Below are 21937 nucleotides of genomic sequence, written 5' to 3' on the forward strand. Positions count from 1 at the left end.
AGATTGAGGACCTTTATGACCCGCTCTGATGACTCTGTGACCATAAGGAGCTGTGTCCATGAAGTCTTTCTCCTACTCCGCAGTGAAAGAGCTCTGTCAGTCACTCAGTACAGTTCTGCGTGTGGTATTAGGCAACATAGTGCAAGGAGGATTATCCCAAGGAGTACTTCGTTCTTACTAGTTATTTTATACATACCATATATTGGTTTCTTTTTTAGCACAGACTAATGAACACACCTATACAATTTGAATCCACTTGTTAAATTTATTCAGAAATAATCCCACAGTATGTCCAAAAGTTTCAAAAATTAAAGGTTCATGGAACAAAGCAAAAATAGTAAAGGATGTTTGAGTATCAATGCATTGATTTTTGTCAGAAAGGCAGTATTGCTACTGTATATTATGGCTACCAGTATCCAGACATCAGGGAATCTTCCAGTCCCAATGCCAGCACAATAACTCAAGATAAACTACAGATCTGATGAGAGAGTTAAAGTCATATTTAAAGCATCAGTAAGGAAGTTAGCTGTAATCTTGAGAAGACCAAAGGTTTCAAGGATCCACTGTTCATATTACATTCTTCTACTTACTCAGTAACAGAACTAGATATGTGACTAATCAGATTTAGCATGCAAAAACCAGGTACTGTAGGATCATTTCTTCCTCGCCATCAAGCAGAAAGAGCTCTGATGTAGCATTATTTTGGCTGTGCGGTATATCGCAGGTATTTTTTACCAGAAGGCAGCTCTATGGTGAAGACGCCGGAAGGAAACATTTTGCAAGCCTCTGCCTCAGGAACAGTCGGTGGGACCATAACTCTGTCACCAAGCTAGATAAAATAAATAAATATAGGAGTATTCAGTACACAGCGGATTACCTTGCAAAATATTGAAGCTGTAAACAAGGGAACCCTGTGCAATGGTAATGCTTTCAACAAGTCTAGTGAATACTTTGGTACACCAGACCAGTTTAAAATGATGTATATCCAAGTGTCTTCCTCACCTCAAACACACATAGGACTTTATAGATGTAACCAGCAAGTCTATAGATTGGATTCAAACTCCAATAGTGTACACCTGTAATTTCTTGCGGTGAACGATCCGTAAAACAGCACACGGCACTTTGTTCCCTTACAGCCTCCCCTCCTCCTCCCAAGTACTTCGCTCAGGAAGCAGAGTTTCACAGAATGACGCAGTTGTGTTATGAGTTCTGCAAAACTCTGCCACCCGAACGGAGTACTTGGGAACTGAGTAATTACTCCCAACCAGTAATGCCCTCTTCAGTTTAGCCATAATCCCTGGCATCTCACCTTCCAGTCCACAGGAGTTGCAACATTGTGGTTTGAGGTTAATTGAAGCGAGTCCACTACTCTCAAGATCTCATCAAAATTTCTACCAGTGGTTGCTGGATACAGTATTGACAGCTTCATTTTCTTATCTGGGCCAATAATGAACACCTGAGACAATACAGAAGAGAAATCAGTTGGTCATTTAATTACTTACATTTTTTTTTCTTTTTTAAATCAGCTCCTTTAAAATACTCATCTGAGATACCCACACATCGTGCAGTCACTGGCATCCCTTCATTGTCCTTCTCATCAGGATCCAGCATACCTAGTAGCACAGCAAGATCCCGTTTGGGATCTGCAATAATTGGAAAGGGTAGAGTCTCTGTGGGCTCATCGGAGTTGTATGCATTTATGTCCTGCAGGAGAGAAAGCATAAACTTATCTTTAATGGATTACCCCAAATCATACATGCTCTACACCATGAATGGGTGGAAGAAGAGTCATAGAATGTTCCTATACCCAGCACTTACATCATCACTAGCTCTAGTTAATGAGGTCTGCTAATGTCTGGCATTGGGATCATAGGGGGATACTTAGCAAATTGTATAGCTATGATAAGTTTTATGTAATAACATGCCCTATGAAGTCCAATTTAATAGGATATAGTCAATATCCACAGGGTCATAAGGTTGATAGTCAAAATTTCAACATGAACAAAATAAAATCCAGCCACTGCTGCTAAGAGCAGGCGGCATTTTGAACCTGTTGACATTTTGTGTTGACCTTAGTTTGTTTATAAAGGTTGATATGACAGTCATAAGTGGGTACTCCATTACAAGTGCTACTATTCTGGACAAGAACAAAAAATACCCAACCAAAAAATGGGCTATTATCACAATTTTACCCTGATAGTCATTATCAAGATATGCAATTACAGCCTGTTTATCGGCCAAAAAATTACCAGTTTTTGGGCAGTTACACATGGGATCCTGGACCCATGTGTTATCATGGTTCTGAGGGCTAGTTATTGTGGATTATGCATAATCCCTAATAAATGTCAGGTATCTGGGTTGATTGTATAGTCCCCAGCTAATCCACTAGCTGTGGTAAAATTACCAAAGTTAATTGGATACTGCCTGAGGCCTGGCTTTCCACTGGCGAAATGTGATGCAAGTGAAATCACCCTTGAAATAAACAGGTCTACTGTCTCAAGAAGTAGAGGACAGATAGAACACTTGACAGAATTAAAGATAAACATAACATATGTAATATACGTCTCTATTATACAAATCACAGTATAACAATAATTTTTGCTGGTGTAAGTATGTTATTTGTTTCTTGTATGAATAAAAAAAAAAAATTCTGTACTGTTAATACAGCCAAGTTAAAGGTAACAAAACGCAGAGGTTATTAATGTGTGTGTGATGGACTATTTTAGCTACAATTAAGGCCAGACAATATGAGTGAGTGAGTGAGTGCAGCAGTTTTCCAACCAGAAAAGCACTACATCCTGTGACTTAACGATTACATCACCAAGGCTTAATCATCTTACTCCATTTGTTACTATGTTGTGCCGTCTGACAGACACTGTCTTTGTGCTGATGAAACTGGAACATTCTGAAACACCCATGTGTCTAAAATACTTACTCCTGAACATTTAAAAATACAGAACCCACAATCAGCATTATTTTGGAATCCTAAAGGGCCCTACACACTGGCCGATTCGCCTCCGAGCTGCCCGATGGTGGATTCGGCCGAGGAGCGACTTGACGGCGGGGGGGCAGTGAAGTTTCTTCACTCCCCCCCCCCCCCCCCCGTCACGCGGCTCCATTGAAGTGCAGGCAAATATGGACGATCTCGTCTATATTGGCCTGCATGCACAGCCGACGGGGGACCAGCGATGAACGAGCGCGGGGCCGCGCATCGTTCATCGCTGGAGCCTCCACACTGAAAGATATGAACGAGTTCTCTTCATTTATGAACGAGATCGTTCATATCTTTCAAACAAATCGGCCAGTGTGTAGGGCCTTGTCAAAGTCGAAAAATATCATGATTCACTATTGCCTTGTACTAACCCCAATGCACGTGCCCGCTGCTCGTGCACCGACTCCCCCGTGCGTACGCATCCCCTCAGGTTGCGTAAGGGACGCTCCGATGTCTCCTGCGCACGGAGATGTGTATTTACGGCAGTGTTTGTGTGCGACTAGCGAGCGACTCGATCGCTACATATTTAACCAATATAATGTGTTTTATAGGTAATAGTCCCCTTAATAATATCTGTAAGTATGTTTAGTGTAACTAGTTCGTGGACAAAGGAATTCCTCTTTGCATGATATGAAGGGTCAGACAAAGGTTGACCGATGATGTCTAGTATCCAACGGAAGAGTATTTTATTAGAAATATTCCGGTGTTGGTTAGGAAGAGATCGTTCGCTGCTGCGTATAGTTATGCACAAAAGTATATTTGGAACATTAAATGTATTTGCAGTTCATTATCCATGCGGCGGGAATCTTGTGGATACCTCCCACCTGAGCAGTTTGAAATAGTCGCAGCCCACCTGTTCGAATCCACCTATGACCTTTTGTTATAATGCAAAGACAGGTTCCTGTGTCCAATGAACAATGAGATTGTAGGGACCATTGTATTGTTACTGTATGTTGTGTATATAAGGCAGCCAGCCTGGGCCAGCTCACTCACTTCTCTCTACAAGGTTTTCTCTGTGATGACTGAGAGCTGGTTTCCAGGACTGCGCTTGCGATCATTCCCACGTGTGTAAGTTTCTCTGTGACCATTTTGTTCTCCTTCTGTGTTAGCCATTTACTCTTTCTCTCTGTTATTATTTGCGATTGTGCCGCTATTGTATATTTATGTCTAGTTACTCTGTTTAGGTATTAATGTTAGTTTTGTAGTGTATAAGCTGTACTGTTTTCTTTTTGCATTGAACGTATCTCTCATAAAGGTGTTGGAACCTTACTAGGTATTGTGTGTTTACCATTATATTGCAAAGGGTATTCTGAGTGTCTCAATCGCTCACACAGCTTTTATATTATCAAGGTCTATAAGCATTATATCATTACAGTACTAAGGTTTACAGTATAAGCGTATCCTTTCAGTGTGTTGCTAACAAGGTTTAATGTGTCATTTTGAGAGTGTCTGCGCCGCTCGTGTTCTTCTCGTGGGCACAGCGTCCGCTACGCTAACAGCGTAGCATTACGGTAGTCGGCCACCTATAGCGTGCTCGATACCAAGCGTAAACCCACGAGCGTACGTGTCGCTTGTGCATCGCGCTCGCGGTCTAACGTCTGCTACGCTAAGAGCATACCATTATGGCACTGCGTACGCCAATTGCGTACTGAGTCTCTTACAAATATATAGTGAATGTTTAAAGGTAAAGAATAGGCTTTATCAGCCTATAAGAAAACTCCTCATAATTGAAGCACCAGGACTACAATTAGCAGATTTTTGCATTCACTCAACAAGAGGCAAAGAATATGGAGGGTGCGAGAATCAGAAAGTGAGAACTTTTGTTAGAGCTCTGTGTTTTTTTTAGAGTGCAAATCATTTACATGTTAAAATTAATCAGCTTATGCCATGTAAATAACTGCAAGGAAAAAAAAAAAAGATTTATTTTTTAAATTTATATTACACACACGTATACATACATACATATCCAACAGGAGAACTCTCACATTCTGATTCTCACATCCTATTAGATTCCCTTTGGGTATTTCACTTTTAAAGCTCACTGTGACCCAAGGAATGCTTCTTGCATATCCCCTACAATGTGAAGTTAAACTGTTTTTTTTTTTTTTTTTATCCCTATGGTCACTACAGGTGTAGATTTATGTTTTTGCTGGTGGGTGCAGGGTGCTCAAGCCTGTTGAATGCCCCACCCCCACGAAAAGCATTCTGCAGTAGCTTTCATGACTTGCTGCTAAGTGTGGTCCCCGTCACCCCCATTCCATGGCCCTCACACTACCCTGCACTCCCCTCCTTCCCACATTGCTCCTTATCACCCCCTCCCCCAGCTGCCTTGTCACTACTCCTCCTGAGCCTTTGGCCTCGATCCAGGCAGGTCTGTCTCATACTCCCTGTCCTCACTGATGGGAAGTCAGCCATGACATGCGCCGGAGACACTCCGCCTGCTCACCTGCCGGCCCCAGGACACTCACCATCCAGCAGGCTGTGTGTTCCGCTCTCCGCACCTGCCTCCTTGCTGCTGCCCAAGCGTCCTCGCACAGCCCATCCCCAGTTGTTGAGTAGATGTGACTGGCCTGGCCCCTCCCAGTCAGCTTGGGTTCTGCTGCAGTGCATCCCTGCCACCCTCCCAACAGTATAACTGCTCCTGTTATCTGTGCCACGGGCACAGAGAGGAGGCAGCACTACAGTCCACTGTGCTAGCTCTGACAGGCGCTGGCAGACCCTTGACACCTGATGGACGCTAAGCGGCAGGCGTGGCGTGTGTGAGAGGGTGCTGTGCTCACGCCTATGGGTGCTCAGGCCCAGGAACACCCACGGAATCGGCATCTATGGATCACTTTATATTGCAAGCAGCAAGTTGTAGGCAAATTAGTCCAGAACACTGCTCCACTCTAGAATATTCAGATGTAAAGCCTATTGTCATACATCATGCCAACATTCTAGTGCAAAGACCAGTGAAACCGGTAAGATCTCATAATTCATTGCCTACCAATTTCTGCCAGCTCGTCTTTTCCAATAGCCAATGTAATATTTACCTTGCTCCAGGAAAGATGGTTAGGCACAGAGTCTATGGACAGAGCGATCATGCGAACGTTTCGTTTCTTAAATTCTGGTGCTAGTTTTACTGCCCGTCCCAGCTCTGTGGTGCACACTGGCGTATAATCCCTCGGGTGTGAGAAAAGGATACCCCATCTGAAACAAAAAGTATAAGCAACATGTTAGGGGTAATCTGCACCCGAGACAGGTCCTACATGTCAACAAGTGATCAGTGTTTGGTCTTATGGGGAAGAGTGTTCACAATTGCAGGGTTTTTCCCTTCCTCACCAGGCCACAACTTATAAAATGCCAACATGCCCGAGCACTGCAGCTGCTATACACTGTAACCGAGCACTGCATCGAAAGCCAGGAATTTCTATGTTGAGAGTTCAGAGTGTGGCAATACTGAGTCCGCCCCGCATGTCAGGCCCTGTCCCGCTGCACAAGTACAAACGCATCACACAGCGGCGATGCTTTTGTACTGGTAGAGTAGCTTCCCACCAGCGCTGGCAGGGAGCTACTCATCGCTGCTTGGCCTGCGTTGCACAGACGGTGCTCCATAACCGGCAGCCAAATGCCGCTGGCCCGCCCTCTCAGTCGGGGAGAGGCGATCGCAGGGCTAAGACAGCCGACACATGCGCAGTTCAGATCTGATCAGGTCTGAATTAGCCCCTATATTTGCCCCCATTACAATTTATAGTGTGCACAGCTTGGCAAGGCATGCATGTGCCATTCTGCAAGGGTCGCTTATTTTTGTACATTAGTTTTGTTGTTGAAAGTTCTCATATCTGCAGAGGCACAAGGTACACTTTTGTATGCAGTACCCACACAAATACAAATATTGTTCTTAAAAAAAAAACCAAAAAACTTTTTGGTTCTTGTTTTGCCAATAATCTTTCTTGTAATGCATGGTTATATTCCATCCGCTGGTATGTCACCAGGTGTCAGAATTCCGGAGCCTTTATCCTGACAGCCGGGATCATTACTGCATACCTTTAATCCCAATCGGTCAACATCAATGGGCTCCATAGACATCATAAATAAACATGATATTTGTGGCACGGTGTTCGGAACAGGCGGCACCCAGATATCAATGAGAGGGAGAAGACACATTTAGCAGATTCTAGGAATAATAAAATAAAGTCCCGCCTCTGCCTTTATGGGGGGGGGGGGGGGGGGGGTTGCTGAGAAAACACCAAATAGGACAAATGTGCCTCTTGAAAAAAGGAGATTTTTTTTTTTTAAATGTTTTCTTTTATCAGACACTCAACCCTGGTGCAAGATGCCAGCTGACGGTGATGTCAGCAAGTGGCCATGTGTAATTTGCCTTCTGTCCCTGAAGCTGTGTACACACGGCGTGATATTTCTTTTGATTTTTACCATATAGTCAAAATCGTAAGGATAGTGCATATAGTCCTTGCAATGCTAATGCGCAGTCCCGCAGGATCGTCATCGCAAGGAGAAAAAAATAATAATAGGATTTTAATTACCTACTGGTATATCTTTTTCTCGTAGTCCGTAGAGGATGCTGGGGTCCACATCAGTAGCGTTCCCTCTAGGCAGGGGGCCAGAGTTTAGGGGCACACTGGCGTGCGCGGTGAAATGGGGGCATGGCCATGCCCATGCCCCTGTCATTTTAGTGGGCGGTGCAGCCCACAGACGCTGCTATAGAGGGCGTCTGTGGCCGTCAACGTCAGTGTTGGGGGCGTGCCCAGCAGGGCTTCCCCCAGCTCTCCCAATGCGTGAATGGATGCCGCTCGCATGCGCACGGCATCTTTACACGCGAAAGGGGGCAGGAAGTGGGCGGCTGTTTTACATTAGTACCATTGGGTATAAACGGGTCCACCAGAGCCATTGGCACTTTAAGAGTTGAGAGTGTGGGCTGGCTCCTCCCTTATGCTCCTCCTACCAGACTCAGTCTAGAAACTGTGCCCGAGGAGACGGACATCTTCGAGAGAAGGATTATACACAGATAGTGGCGCGATTAATACCAGCTCACACATCAAGCTAACAAGCTTGAAAAACTTCGGCAACAGCTAAAACATTACTTGCCTAGTAATAATGCAGTACATAACAACAAAGTTGTAGTGAACCAGATAACAACGGCAGGAAAACGGAGCGCTGGGTGGGCACCCAGCATCCTCTACGGACTACGAGAAAAGGATTTACTGGTAGGTAATTAAAATCCTATTTTCTCTTACGTCCTAGAGGATGCTGGGGTCCACATTAGTACCATGGGGATGTACCAAAACTCCCAGAATGGGAGGGAGAGCGCGGGGGCTCCTGTAAAACTGTTTGGCCTCTGATGATCTGAAGTTCAGTCAAAGTATCAAACTTGCAGAACTTTGCAAACGTGTTCTACCCAGACCAAGTTGCTGCTTGTAATGCCGAGACACCCGGGCAGCTGCCCAGGAAGACCCCACCTTACGAGTAGAGTGGGCCTTAACAGACTTAGGACACGGCAATCCCGCCGTAGTATACGCATGCTGGATAGTGAACCTGATCTAGCGAGAAATAGTCTGCTTAGAAGCAGGACACACAATTTTCTTGCGATCATAGAGTCCGATTTTCTGTGACGTGCCGTCCTCTTCACATAGACCTTCAGAGCCCTTACCACATCTAAGGACATAGATGAAAATGAGGAGTCAGTAGCCACTGGCACCACAATAGGTTGGTTGATATGAAATGCCGACAACCTTCGGAAGAAACTGCTGACGTGTCCGGAGCTCGGCTCTATCTTCATGGAAGATCAAGTAAGGGCTCTTACAAGACAAAGCCTACAACTCTGACACACGTCTAGCAGAAGCTAAGTCCAACAAAGTGACAGCCTTCCACGTAAGACACTTGACCTCTACCACTTGCAGAGGCTCAAACCAGTCAGACTGGAGAAACTTCAACTCCACATTAAGATCTCATGGCGCCATAGACGTACAAAGGGAGGCTGGATGTGCAGAACTCCCTTCAAAAGGGTCTGAACCTCAGGGAGGGCAGCCAATTGTTTCTGGAAGAAAATGGATAGGGCCGAAATCTGAACCTTCACAGATCTCAACCTCAGGCCCATATCCACTCCTGCCTGCAGGAAGAGGAGAAACCATTCCAGTTGAAACTCCACCGTAGGAAACCTCTTGGACTCGCACCAAGACACATTTTTTCCAAATACGATGGTAATGTTTAGATGTTACTCCTTTCCTAGCCTGTATCAGGGTAGAAATAACTTTGTTCAGAATGCCCTTCCGAGCTAGCATCAGGCGTTCAACCTCCATGCCATCAAACATAGCCATGGTAAGTCCTGATAGGCGAACGGCCCCTGCTGCAGCAGGTCCTCTCGAAGAGTAAGGGGCCTCTGCTTTTCTTGTAGTAGATCCAGAAGGTCCACGTACCAAGCCCTTCTCGGCCAGTCTGGAGCAATGAGGTTCGCTTGAACCCTTGTTCTCCTTATGAGCTTTACGATTTTGAAACTCCAGCCTGTACCCCTGGGACACAATATCTTGCACCCAGGGATCCCGGCCGGATGACCCAGACGTGACTGAACTGCCCGAGTCTCGCTCCCACCAGCCCCATCTCTGGGACCAGCAGTCCACCGTCATGCGGTGGACTTTGGTGTACCTGAAATAGGTTTCTGTTCTTGGGAACCTGCCGTAGCGGGTCTCTTGGACTTAGGCCTACCTCCCCGAAATAAGGTGTTGGACAGCCTGGCCTTTCTGGGCTTCGTAGTCCAAAAGGGCTGTGATGTAGGTGAAGAAGACTGTTTCTTTGGAGCAGGAGCAGCTGAGTGAAGAAAGGGAGAGACTTTCCCGATGTAGCCGTGGAAATCCACGCATCTAGCGCTTCCCCAAAGAGAGCCTGACCTGTATACAGTAGGGACTCCATACTTTTCCTGGATTCCGTGTCAGCAGACCACTGACGTAGCCACAGTCCTCGCTGAGACTGACATGGAAGAAATTCCTGCAGCCATGGAACCCAGATCTTTCATGGATTCCACCAAAAATCCCACTGAACCCTGAATGTTGTGCAAAAAGAAGCCAACATCATCCTTACCCATATTATCCAAGTCTTCAAGGAAGGTGCCAGGACCACTTTACTATAGCTATGGCAATCCAAGCACTGGCAATAGTGGGACGCAGTATAACCCCTGAAGCCGTGTACGTGGATTTGAGCGTATTATCAATCTTACGATCATCCGGCTCTTTCAAGGTGGTAGATCCCTGGAACAGGCAACACCACCTTTTTTGAAAGTCTGGACGCGTCAACAATAGGCGAGTTTTCCCATTTTTTCTATCCTCAACAGGGAAAGGAAATGCCAGCAGAACCCTCTTAGGGATCTGGAATTTTTTCTCAGGTTTTTCCCAAGCCTTTTCAAAAACAGCATTTAATTATTTTGACGCAGGGAAGGTTAGCGAGGCTTTCTTATTCTCAGTGAAGTAAGCCTCCTCAACCTGCTCAGGTGGTGTATCATTAATATTCAACACATCCCTAATAGCCTCTATCATCAACTGCACCCCTTTAGCAAGAGATGCTGTCCCCTGTACCCCATCATCAACGTCAGAATCTGTATCAGTGTCATCCTGCATAATTTGTGCTAAAGGACGCTTATGGGAGTACACAGCGGGTATCAGAAGTGGGCCAGACTGCCATATTCTGCAGCACCTGGGTAGCAGATTCATTTTGTGCAACCCTCTGTGAAATCATATTTTTGATAGAGGATAACCATTCTGGCTCCCATGCTGGAATCTGTGCTAAGTCAGTGCAATCCTGATTACATGGAATGGGATCATCTTGAGAAAACAAATCCTCTGCAGCATATGACACAGAGTCCCTGGACATTGCTATTGGAGACTACAAACACTCCACGCACACACGGGATACAGACAGAGTTTCTCCCCAAGAATGGCAAGAGAGACACAGAGATTGGAGCCAACCCACACACAGCGCTTTTATACATATAAGGGAGACTCCTTATGAGCACTCACTGTGTACCTTAATAGGTTACACCGCCGTTTTGCAGCCTTCCATCCCCCCCCCCCCTTCTACAACCCCCTGGTACCGTGAGATAGCTGGAGATTGCTGTGGCGGGACTTGCTTCTTTCCTGGACAGCGCTGTGCAGGCAGGAAAATGGCGCTGAACGCTGCTGGGTCCACTCTGAGGAGACGCTCCGCCCCCAAAATGGTGCTGTCTTCCCGCTCTTCATAGGATTATACTGGCCTGAGGATTGATGCTGGCTGAGATCCGGGGACCCCGACAGGCTGAGTGACCAGTGTAGGGTGCAGGCGCTGGCTCAGTGCGCCCCACAATGTACTGCTGAGCCTCCCGGAGCGCAGTTAATACTGCGCTCCTACCCTGATGCCACCATCTTCACACTGGCCCCCCGCTCTGCAAGGGGGTGGACCCGTCTATACCCCATGGTACTAATGGGGACCCCAGCATCCTCTAGGACGTAAGAGAAATAGACACTGCAGGCAGCCCAACATAAATTATATTGGCGGGGCCAGCAACACTGAATAGTCAATGGTGGGCTGTACGGCGCATCGTGCCGTGTGTACACAGCCTAAGACTCTCCCAGTTATGCAAAAATCTAAGCAACATCAGGCTAAAAGAAAGCAACATATTTGTGGATGGCTTCATGATTAGACCGGAAAGGGAAAGGAGACCTATTGTTTCAGATTTATCAAGAAGGAAAAAGGAAGGTTTTAGCCTGCATCTGTTGACTGGGAATAAACTACAAACAAAGTTTAATCACCACTAAGGGGAACATTCCCTTATTGGAATACAATATACATCAGTGGACTTTGGAGGTTATTTAGACCTGATCGCTGCTGTGCGTTTTCGCACAGCGGGCGATCAGGTCTGAACTGCACAGCGCCGGGATGGTGTGAAATAGGCGATCGCACCGGCAAACGCACTGAGTGACAGGAAGAGGGCGTTCATGGGTGGCAACTGACCGTTTCTAGGGAATGTCTGGAAAAACGCAGGAGGGCCCCACCGTTTTGTGGGAGCATTCCAGACGTCAGTTCTGGTCCCGATCATTGCAGTGGGCTGTGCAGAGACTGCATAAACTGTTTGTGCAGCTCACCAGCACAAGCGGTCGCACACCTACACACATCTAATAAACTCCCCTATAGGCGGCAACTACCTGTTCGCAGGGATGCAAAAAAAAAAAAGATGCACCCTAGCGATCAGGTCTGAATTACCCCCTTTGATAAGGGGGTAATTATTCCCATTTTACCTGTTGTTGGTGTGAAGTGCATTATCCGTGTTTTATTTCACTTCTGTGCATATCAAGTTCACGCAAGACGTGTCATCAAGGAAGGCACTTGCATACATGTGTTTTGGATGAACACTTCTTTAAGCAATTTTAGCTACATTCCTTGATTTTATTGCGCATCTTTCAAAGTACTATTTGCTATACAATAAACATAGGGGGTCATTCCGAGTTGTTCGCTCGTTGCCGATTTTCGTTATTTTGCGATTTACCGCTTACTGCGCATGCGAAATGTCCGCAGTGCGACTGCGCCAAGTAAATTTGCTATGCAGTTAGGTAATTTACTCACGGCATTACGAGGTTTTTCCTTCCTTCTGGTGATCGTAATGTGATTGACAGGAAGTGGGTGTTTCTGGGCGGAAACTGGCCGTTTTATGGGTGTGTGCGAAAAAACGCTACAGTTTCTGGGAAAAACGCGGGAGTGGCCGGAGAAACGGGGGAGTGTCTGGGCGAACGCTGGGTGTGTTTGTGACGTCAAACCAGGAACGACAAGCACTGAACTGATCGCAATGGCAGAGTAAGTCTGGAGCTTCTCAGAAACTGCTAAGATTGCGAATCCGTCGGTCACAATTTTAAGAAGCTAAGATTCACTCCCAGTAGGCGGCGGCTTAGCGTGCGCAATGCTGCTAAAAACAGCTTGCGGGCGAACAACTCGGAATGAGGGCCATATGGACGGAGCGTCCAGAAGCAGTTATTCAATGCGAATAAAGAACACTACAAGACAGCAAATTTATTATATGTATAATAATTACACTATATAGGCACACAATCTTAACAACTCAGTGTGAGCAAGGCTACATTCGCACAATGCATGTCTACAGAAGCGGGTGCATACACACATGCTCTCGCACATCCACAGGCAAACTATTTGCAGCAAACAAATCTTTTGCTTTGAATAGCCTCACAGATGAGCCAGAACTCATCTCGAAGTCAACATCATCAATACTAAACTTGCCTCTTCTGGCATTTTGACATGTGCATTTAAAACAGAATTAAAAGCATTTTGCCTTTAGTAAATCAAAAAAAGGTTTCCAAACCACACCAAAATTGCAAAATAACATTCTGTTTCACAAAAACATAGGTAAGTAAATTTGCCTAGATATTTGACTGGGTCGGATAACAAGGGCTGTGGCACATACAAAGGGCTGCGGGCCAAATCAAGTACCTCTCCCTCATTAGACAGACTGGATTACATTTTTACATTCCATACCCATGCTAGTCTCATGGGCTCCAGATAAATTAGACCAAACCTTTAACAATAAGGGAGTTAAGAGTTTAATTTTTAATTTTAGCCTTCTCATCTTGCACAACTAAATGCCAATGGAACATTTCCACTTATCACACAAGAAGCCATATTCAGGTCCAGTACTGGTGATAGGGCGAAGTACCAATGTTTGAGTCCAGCGTCATACTGCACCCTGGATGGGTCCTGTATCGTTGGGATGCATTATGGCTGCAGACGCATATGCTACAGTGCATAGATGAACATTTCTCAGTAGTAAAGCCGTCAATATAACAAGCCGGTCAGTTACTTGTCCAAGTCACAAACAGATTTCAGAACAATGGTGGAGATGTATCGAAGCCTATAAAGACCAGCGAAGCAACCAATCAACCTCTTAAGGTGCATATACAGTGAGATTTTGACTATGTGCCAATTCTGACTTTGCTATTTTCCTTGAACTTCCCGAAGCCCAGACCCACCGATACGGACTATCTTTACTTGAGATTTTGACTATACTATGTACTAGATTGTGCAGGCAAGGCAATTTTGACTATATAGTGTACAGTTTATCTTTTCTTGCAATACCAGCCCCACGGGAGTGCGCACTTCAGTATCGCAAGCTGTGTACATGCAGTGCGATTTGCACTAACTTTCCTTACGATTTTGGCGATATAGTCAAAATCGTACGGTTACATCGCACAGTGTGTATGCATATTGGCCCTCATTCAGAGTTGATCGCTCGCTAGCTGCTTTTAGCAGCAGTGCAAACGCTAGGCCGCCGCCCTCTGGGAGTGTATCTTAGCAGAAGTGCTAATGAAAGGATCGCAGAACTGCTCCAAAAAAAGATTGTGCAGTTTCTGAGTAGCTCCAGACTTACTCCTAGCTAGCGCCACTTCAGACTGTTTGGTTCCTGTTTTGACGTCACAAACACGCCCTCCGTTCGGCCAGCCACGCCTCGGTTTTCCCAGCACGCCAGTTTTTATCTGGCACGCCTGTGTTTTTACACACACTCCCCAAAAACGGTAAGTTACCACCCAGAAACACCCACTTCCTGTCAATCACTCTGCGGCCAGCAGTGCGACTGAAAAGCATCGCTAGACCTTGTGTGAAACTGCATCGGCCATTGTGAAAGTACGTCATGCGTGCGCACTGCACCCCATACGCATGTGCAGAAGTGTCGCTTTTTTTACCTAATCTCCGGGCTGCGATCGAAAGCAGCTAGCGATCAACTCGGAATGAGGGCCATTAACATTTATCAAGTACATTCTATAAAATGATTTATTTCTCCACTTTTTAGACTCTCCACCAATGTATTCAGCGGTACCCGGACTCCAGGTCGACAACAAAAAGGTTGACACACCTTAGGTCGACACCAATTGGTCGAAACACCTTATGCCGACATTGACAAAAGGTTGACAGGAACAAGGTCGGCATGGAAAAAGGTCGACATGAGTTTTTCACAATTTTTTTCTTTTTTGGAACCTTTTCATACTTAACGATCCACATGGACTACGATTGGAACGGTAATCTGTGCCGAGCGAAGGCACCATGCCCGAAGCATGGTGAGCGAGCGAGCCATGCGAGGGGACGCGGTGCACTAATTGGGGTTCTCGGTCACTCTACGAAGAAAACTACACAAAAAAACAACCTCATGTCGACTTTTTCCAATGTCGATCTTGTTCCTGTCGACCTTTTGTCCATGTTGACCTTTTGTCCACGTCGACCTAAGGTTTGTCGACCAATTGGCGGCTACCTAAGGTGTGTCGACCTTTTTGTTGTCGACCTGGAGTCCCAGACCCATATCCAGCATTCCTGGCTCTTTAGCTTATGCCATTTTGAGTCCTATTGGAGAAAGCGCTATATAAAATGATCATCTTAGTTAGTATTTCTTAAGTTAAACATAAATGCAGAATAGTTACCAATGTTCTGGCGACCTACCTTTCCCCTTTCTGTATGCAGCAGGCTGTGACTGTATAGTGTGATAAATAATCCAGATCAGCAGGAGATAAGAACCAGAATTTAGTTGATACACCTTAGCAAGCCTTGTTTCATGCAGGTACAGATTACATACTGCCAGCAGGAGCTACTGTAGGTGAAACAGGGTCGCTACAGTCAGGCATGGCTAACTCGGATAGATCACCAGACCACAGGTAATGCTCTCCATTTATAGTTCGTTAGAAGAGGAAACTGAATATATATGGGAGACCGGCAGACGGGATGCCGGCTGTCACTATACCGAATCCCAGCTGAGAGGTGGTGGTGGTGTATACCCACCATCCGAGTGGAAATTCGGGGCTGCGGTCGGTATTCCGACTGACAGCATTTCACTGGCTGTCGGGATTACGGATTCTGTGAATTGAATGCCGGATCCCAACAGCCGCTTTATTAGCTGCATCCCATGGGAACACACGGGACTTTTTTTGGACTGTAGTATGGTACCACTAGAGCTGCAGTCATGACTGTCTGGAAAACGTGCATTGCTTAGTACTGTGCACACTGAGTTTCCCAAAAGCCTGACAGACCATGGACACAAACAGCAGCATTCATGTCCCACCAAGTGGAAATTGGCAGTGTACTTTACACATCAATTAGCTATTGTGCCAGCCATTTACACAACATGACAGGCATATTCTGTAAAGCACTGCTGAATGTGTGCGCTATATAAATAACAGACAATATAGTACGCACACCAGCCACATGGTGCTCTCCCTAAACTGGACTCACTTTCTGGTGGTCCTCAACTGCTCAGCTGCTAAAGCACAGGTATTTTGTTGTAGCACACCTGTAATCTCTGCTCACATGGAGCAAGATGCACCGAGCCTTGGAAGGTGGATAAAGTGGAGAGAGATAAAGTACCAACCAATCAGCTCCTGGCTGTCATTTTTCAAACACAGCCTGTAACATGGCAGTAAAGAGCTGGTACTTATAACTCTCCAAGGCTTAGTACATCTTGCCCATAAACTCATAATATTAACTTTTGAAATTACCATAACACACGGCATACCTACAGTATGTGGCAATACTGGCAAGTCACAGAAGGCACTATACAAATGTAATACTTCGGTCACCAGTTATCAGAGAACAATTGTGTTATGTAAAAGTTAAACAATGTAAACAATACTATTCATCCAACTGAAATGAATTGTAAACACTTGCCTGTATACAGAGCATTCAGCAAAGGAGTGTTGCTGTAAACTCGAATCAGTATTTTCTGACACATTCTCAAAAATCATTATGTTTAAAATGAATAATTCTGCCTTGGCTCCAATTATCCCTTATGCTGCATTTAGATCGCAAATGCCGGATCCTACCCGGTAAGAGAAACGTGTCCTTACCGGGTGGGATCCGGCATTTGCGCTCCGTTGCAGGCTTTCTGACCTGGCAATATACCGGGTCGGTTGCCATAACAACGGAGCGCGCAGCAGCAGCAGGGGCGGGGGTGGAGGCGGCGTCGGGAGATGAGCTCATCTCCTGCGCCGCCTCTCCCTATCTTCTGAATGGGAACCGTGTCGCATCGACACGGCTCCCATTCACACTGCACCTGACCCGGTAATCAACCCGGGTAAAACCCTTCTTTTTTACCGGGTTGATTTACCGGGTCAGGCGACCCGCTAAATCGCCCAGTGTGCTTTCACATCGCACACTGACCCGGGTCGACACGGCAATATGCCGTGTCGATACCGGGTTATTTGTGCGATGTGAAAGGGGTATTAGTAAGCGGAGCACAGTACACAGAGGAGGACAGGGCTAGTACTGGGCAAGACAAATCAGGAAGTAGTTAGCTAGTTAGTAACACTGGGACTTGGCTGGGAGGTGGCAGGTCAGCTACAAGCGAGTGATTTACAGAAATTATATAATATTATATATATATTTATATTTTTATTATTATTATCTATTTATTTTATTAGTAGGTGCTTGATGCTAGATATAATGTTAGTAGATCGGTAACTACCTTGCGTATCGCCTACTGCTGTATACATATACAAATACCACCAGCATGCTTTGATAGACAAGGGCTGACATTACATGCTGTGCTGAAGACTGCAGAGCAGCTAGGCAATTGCCTATGTGCGCTTAAATATATATGGAACGCGGAAAGTACAGCACATTATATCTCGCAGCACAGACGCGCAGGGAGCCGCAATAGGTCTCGTCCTTGGTGCGACTGTCGTGAATGACGTGCAGCATAGTGATTATATGGATCATAGTAATCTATAAGGACTCACTCGTTTCCCAGGAACTCATGGAATTTGATCCTACCGATCGTGGTGTCTGCCTCGAAGTCCGGGAAGCAGTCCCCCAGCAATAGCCCAGGCATGCCTGCTGTCAGATGGAACACACCACGGATAAGCAGAGTAGACTAGTCTGCTCTGCTACAAAGCTGACATGTCCCGCTGCTTAATAAGTTACTCCAGTAGGCGTGGCTGACAGGAAAGGGGAGGAGTCTCAGTGGTGCCTCTGAGAAGGATGGAGTTATGCAGATTAGTATGAGTGAGGAGGATATAGCTGGAAACGGGGAGATCATGGCTCCCCCTACAGGTAGCTGCTGCTGCTGCTCTCATTCAGTGATTTCAGTGATTTCCTTTTACTATTTGTTGAAGTTTTACTGTTTGTTGAAGTAACAGATCTTGAGCGTCACTAATGTGACTGAGAACGCAAGCTGCTGGATGCCAAATATTCCTGATGATGGGGAAGTCATGTGCTGAAGGGAAATACGCTGTCAGAGTAACCATGCACTTACCTAATCATCCTATCATGGGTAGATCAAAATTTGCATTGTTAGTTTTGACCGAAATAACCTTAATTTCTCTTACGTACTATAGGATGCTGGGGTGAACATTAGTACCATGGGGTATAGATGGGTCCACCAGGAGCCATTGGCACTTTAAGAGTTTGAGAGTGTGGGCTGGCGCCTCCCGCTATGCCCCTCCTACCAGACTCAGTTTTGAAAATGTGCTCGGAGGAGCCCGTAACAGCTAGGTGATTTCTACAGAGCTTCTTTAGTAAAGTTTTTTTTTTAGAGTTTATTATTTTACAGGGAGGCTGCTGGCAACAGTGTAATGTCCACCCACAAACAAACACATGACATTTACGGTGCCGAAAACTTGAACTAAATTGTGGGGTGCTAGTGTGAATCAGGTTCGGGTGATCAGAGCGGCAGACCTGCTTTACCTCTCAGACACAATGACAACACAAACATAATATAGTATCCAACTCCATTTTATTATCCTAACAAAATTTACAAGAGGCAGGTAAACAGGGAACTGGCGCACAATTGAAGCAGGCTGGTTATTGCTTCTAAATAACAGTCTCAGGTAACCAGCGTTAGCAATACAGGTAGCAGGTAAGCAGGAACTTGTGCACAATTAAAGCAGGCTGGTTATGGCTACTAAACAACAGTCTCAGGTAACCAGTGTTAGCAATACAAGTAGCAGGTAAGCAGGTAACTTGTGCACAATTCAAGCAGGCTGGTTATGGCTTCTAAATAACAGTCTCAGGTAACCAGCGTCAGCAATACAGGTAACAGGTAAGTAGAAACTGGTGCAATAGCTTCAGGGTATTACATTCTTCCCCCCTAAAATTATACGTGTCCTCACGTATACACCTTAACACTATACATCGGTTAACATAAGCCTTGAACTGGGTACAGCTCTGTTGGCAAACAAGTCATTGTGTCTGGAGCACAGGCCCGCCTGCGATTCTCTGATCCTGTTCGTGACGCCAAAATTTATGTAATGTCAACCCACAAACAAACACATGACATTTACGGTGCCGAAAACTTGAACTAAATTGTGGGGTGCTAGTGTGAATCAGGTTCGGGTGATCAGAGCGGCAGACCTGCTTTACCTCTCAGACACAATGACAACACAAACATAATATAGTATCCAACTCCATTTTATTATCCTAACAAAATTTACAAGAGGCAGGTAAACAGGGAACTGGCGCACAATTGAAGCAGGCTGGTTATGGCTTCTAAATAACAGTCTCAGGTAACCAGCGTTAGCAATACAGGTAGCAGGTAAGCAGGAACTTGTGCACAATTAAAGCAGGCTGGTTATGGCTACTAAACAACAGTCTCAGGTAACCAGTGTTAGCAATACAAGTAGCAGGTAAGCAGGTAACTTGTGCACAATTAAAGCAGGCTGGTTATGGCTACTTAAACAACAGTCTCAGGTAACCAGCGTCAGCAATACAGGTAGCAGGTAAGCAGGAACTTGTGCACGATTAAAGCAGGCTGGTTATGGCTATTAAACGACAGTCTCAGGTAACCAGCGTTAGCAATACAAGTAGCAGGTAAGCAGGTAACTTGTGCACAATTAAAGCAGGCTGGTTATGGCTACTAAACAACAGTCTCAGGTAACCAGCGTCAGCAATACAGGTAGCAGGTAAGCAGGAACTTGTGCACGATTAAAGCAGGCTGGTTATGGCTATTAAACGACAGTCTCAGGTAACCAGCGTTAGCAATACAGGTAGCAGGTAAGCAGGAACTTGTGCACAATTAAAGCAGGCTGGTTATGGCTACTAAACAACAGTCTCAGGTAACCAGCGTCAGCAATACAGGTAGCAGGTAAGCAGGAACTTGTGCACGATTAAAGCAGGCTGGTTATGGCTATTAAACGACAGTCTCAGGTAACCAGCGTCAGCAATACAAGTAGCAGGTAAGCAGGTAACTTGTGCACAATTAAAGCAGGCTGGTTATGGCTACTAAACAACAGTCTCAGGTAACCAGCGTCAGCAATACAGGTAGCAGGTAAGCAGGAACTTGTGCACGATTAAAGCAGGCTGGTTATGGCTATTAAACGACAGTCTCAGGTAACCAGCGTTAGCAATACAAGTAGCAGGTAAGCAGGAACTTGTGCACGATTAAAGCAGGCTGGTTATGGCTATTAAACGACAGTCTCAGGTAACCAGCGTTGGCAATACAGGTGGCAGGTAAACAGGTAACTGTTGCACAATTGAAGCAGGCTGGTTATGGCTTCTAAATAATAGTCTCAGGTAACCAGCGTTGGCAATGCAGGTGGCAGGTAAACAGGTAACTGGCGCACAATTGAAGCAGGCTGGTTATGGCTTCTAAATAATAGTCTCAGGTAACCAGCGTCAGAAATACAGGTAGCAGGTAAGCAGGAACTTGTGCACGATTAAAGCAGGCTGGTTATGGCTATTAAACGACAGTCTCAGGTAACCAGTGTTAGCAATACAAGTAGCAGGTAAGCAGGTAACTTGTGCACAATTAAAGCAGGCTGGTTATGGCTACTTAAACAACAGTCTCAGGTAACCAGCGTCAGCAATACAGGTAGCAGGTAAGCAGGAACTTGTGCACGATTAAAGCAGGCTGGTTATGGCTATTAAACGACAGTCTCAGGTAACCAGCGTTAGCAATACAGGTAGCAGGTAAGCAGGAACTTGTGCACAATTAAAGCAGGCTGGTTATGGCTACTAAACAACAGTCTCAGGTAACCAGCGTCAGCAATACAGGTAGCAGGTAAGCAGGAACTTGTGCACGATTAAAGCAGGCTGGTTATGGCTTCTAAATAACAGTCTCCGGTAACCAGCGTCGGCAATACAGGTAGCAGGTACTTGTGCACAAATAAAGAAGGCTGGTTATGGCTTCTAAATAACAGTCTCAGGTAACCAGCGTCAGCAATGCAGGTAGCAGGTAAGCAGGAACTTGTGCACAAATAAGCAGGCTGGTTATGGCTTCTAAATAACAGTCTCAGGTAACCAGCGTCGGCAATACAGGTAGCAGGTAAGCAGGAACTTGTGCACAAATAAAGCAGGCTGGTTATGGCTTCTGAATAACAGTCTCAGGTAACCAGCGTCAGCAATGCAGGTAGCAGGTAAGCAGGAACTTGTGCACAAATAAAGCAGGCTGGTTATGGCTTCTAAATAACAGTCTCAGGTAACCAGCGTTAGCACTACAAGTAGCAGGTAAGCAGGTACTTTGTGCACAAATAAAGCAGGCTGGTTATGGCTTCTAAATAACAGTCTCAGGTAACCAGCGTCAGCAATGCAGGTAGCAGGTAAGCAGGAACTTGTGCACAAATAAAGCAGGCTGGTTATGGCTTCCAAATAACAGTCTCAGGTAACCAGCGTCAGCAATGCAGGTAGCAGGTAAGCAGGAACTTGTGCACAAATAAAGCAGGCTGGTTATGGCTTCTAAATAACAGTCTCAGGTAACCAGCGTTAGCACTACAAGTAGCAGGTAAGCAGGTACTTTGTGCACAATTAGAGCAGGCTGGTTATGGCTTCTAAATAACAGTCTCAGGTAACCAGCGTCGGCAATGCCGGTAGCAGGTAAGCAGGAACTTGTGCACAATTCAAGCAGGCTGGTTATGGCTTCTAAATAACAGTCTCAGGTAACCAGCGTCAGCAATACAGGTAACAGGTAAGTAGAAACTGGTGCAATAGCTTCAGGGTATTACAACAGCG

At 45.6% G+C, this 21937-nt stretch overlaps 1 protein-coding gene across 1 annotated transcript; it reads right to left on the reverse strand.

Moving 5' to 3' along the window:
* Positions 1–245: 245 nt before the first annotated feature.
* Positions 246–17923, reverse strand: LOC134957803 (peroxiredoxin-6-like). The gene is made up of 5 exons (XM_063939974.1): positions 17734–17923; positions 6025–6181; positions 1558–1704; positions 1310–1456; positions 246–829 (listed from the first exon to the last, which is right to left on the reverse strand). Exons 1-5 carry the CDS (start codon positions 17823–17825, stop codon positions 698–700), a joined length of 675 nt encoding a protein of 224 aa, XP_063796044.1. The 5' UTR covers positions 17826–17923; the 3' UTR covers positions 246–697.
* Between the last annotated feature and the right edge of the window lie 4014 nt (positions 17924–21937).

The sequence above is a fragment of the Pseudophryne corroboree genome, chromosome 9, assembly GCF_028390025.1.
Source record: "Pseudophryne corroboree isolate aPseCor3 chromosome 9, aPseCor3.hap2, whole genome shotgun sequence".
In the NCBI taxonomy this organism is placed as follows: Eukaryota; Metazoa; Chordata; class Amphibia; order Anura; family Myobatrachidae; genus Pseudophryne; species Pseudophryne corroboree.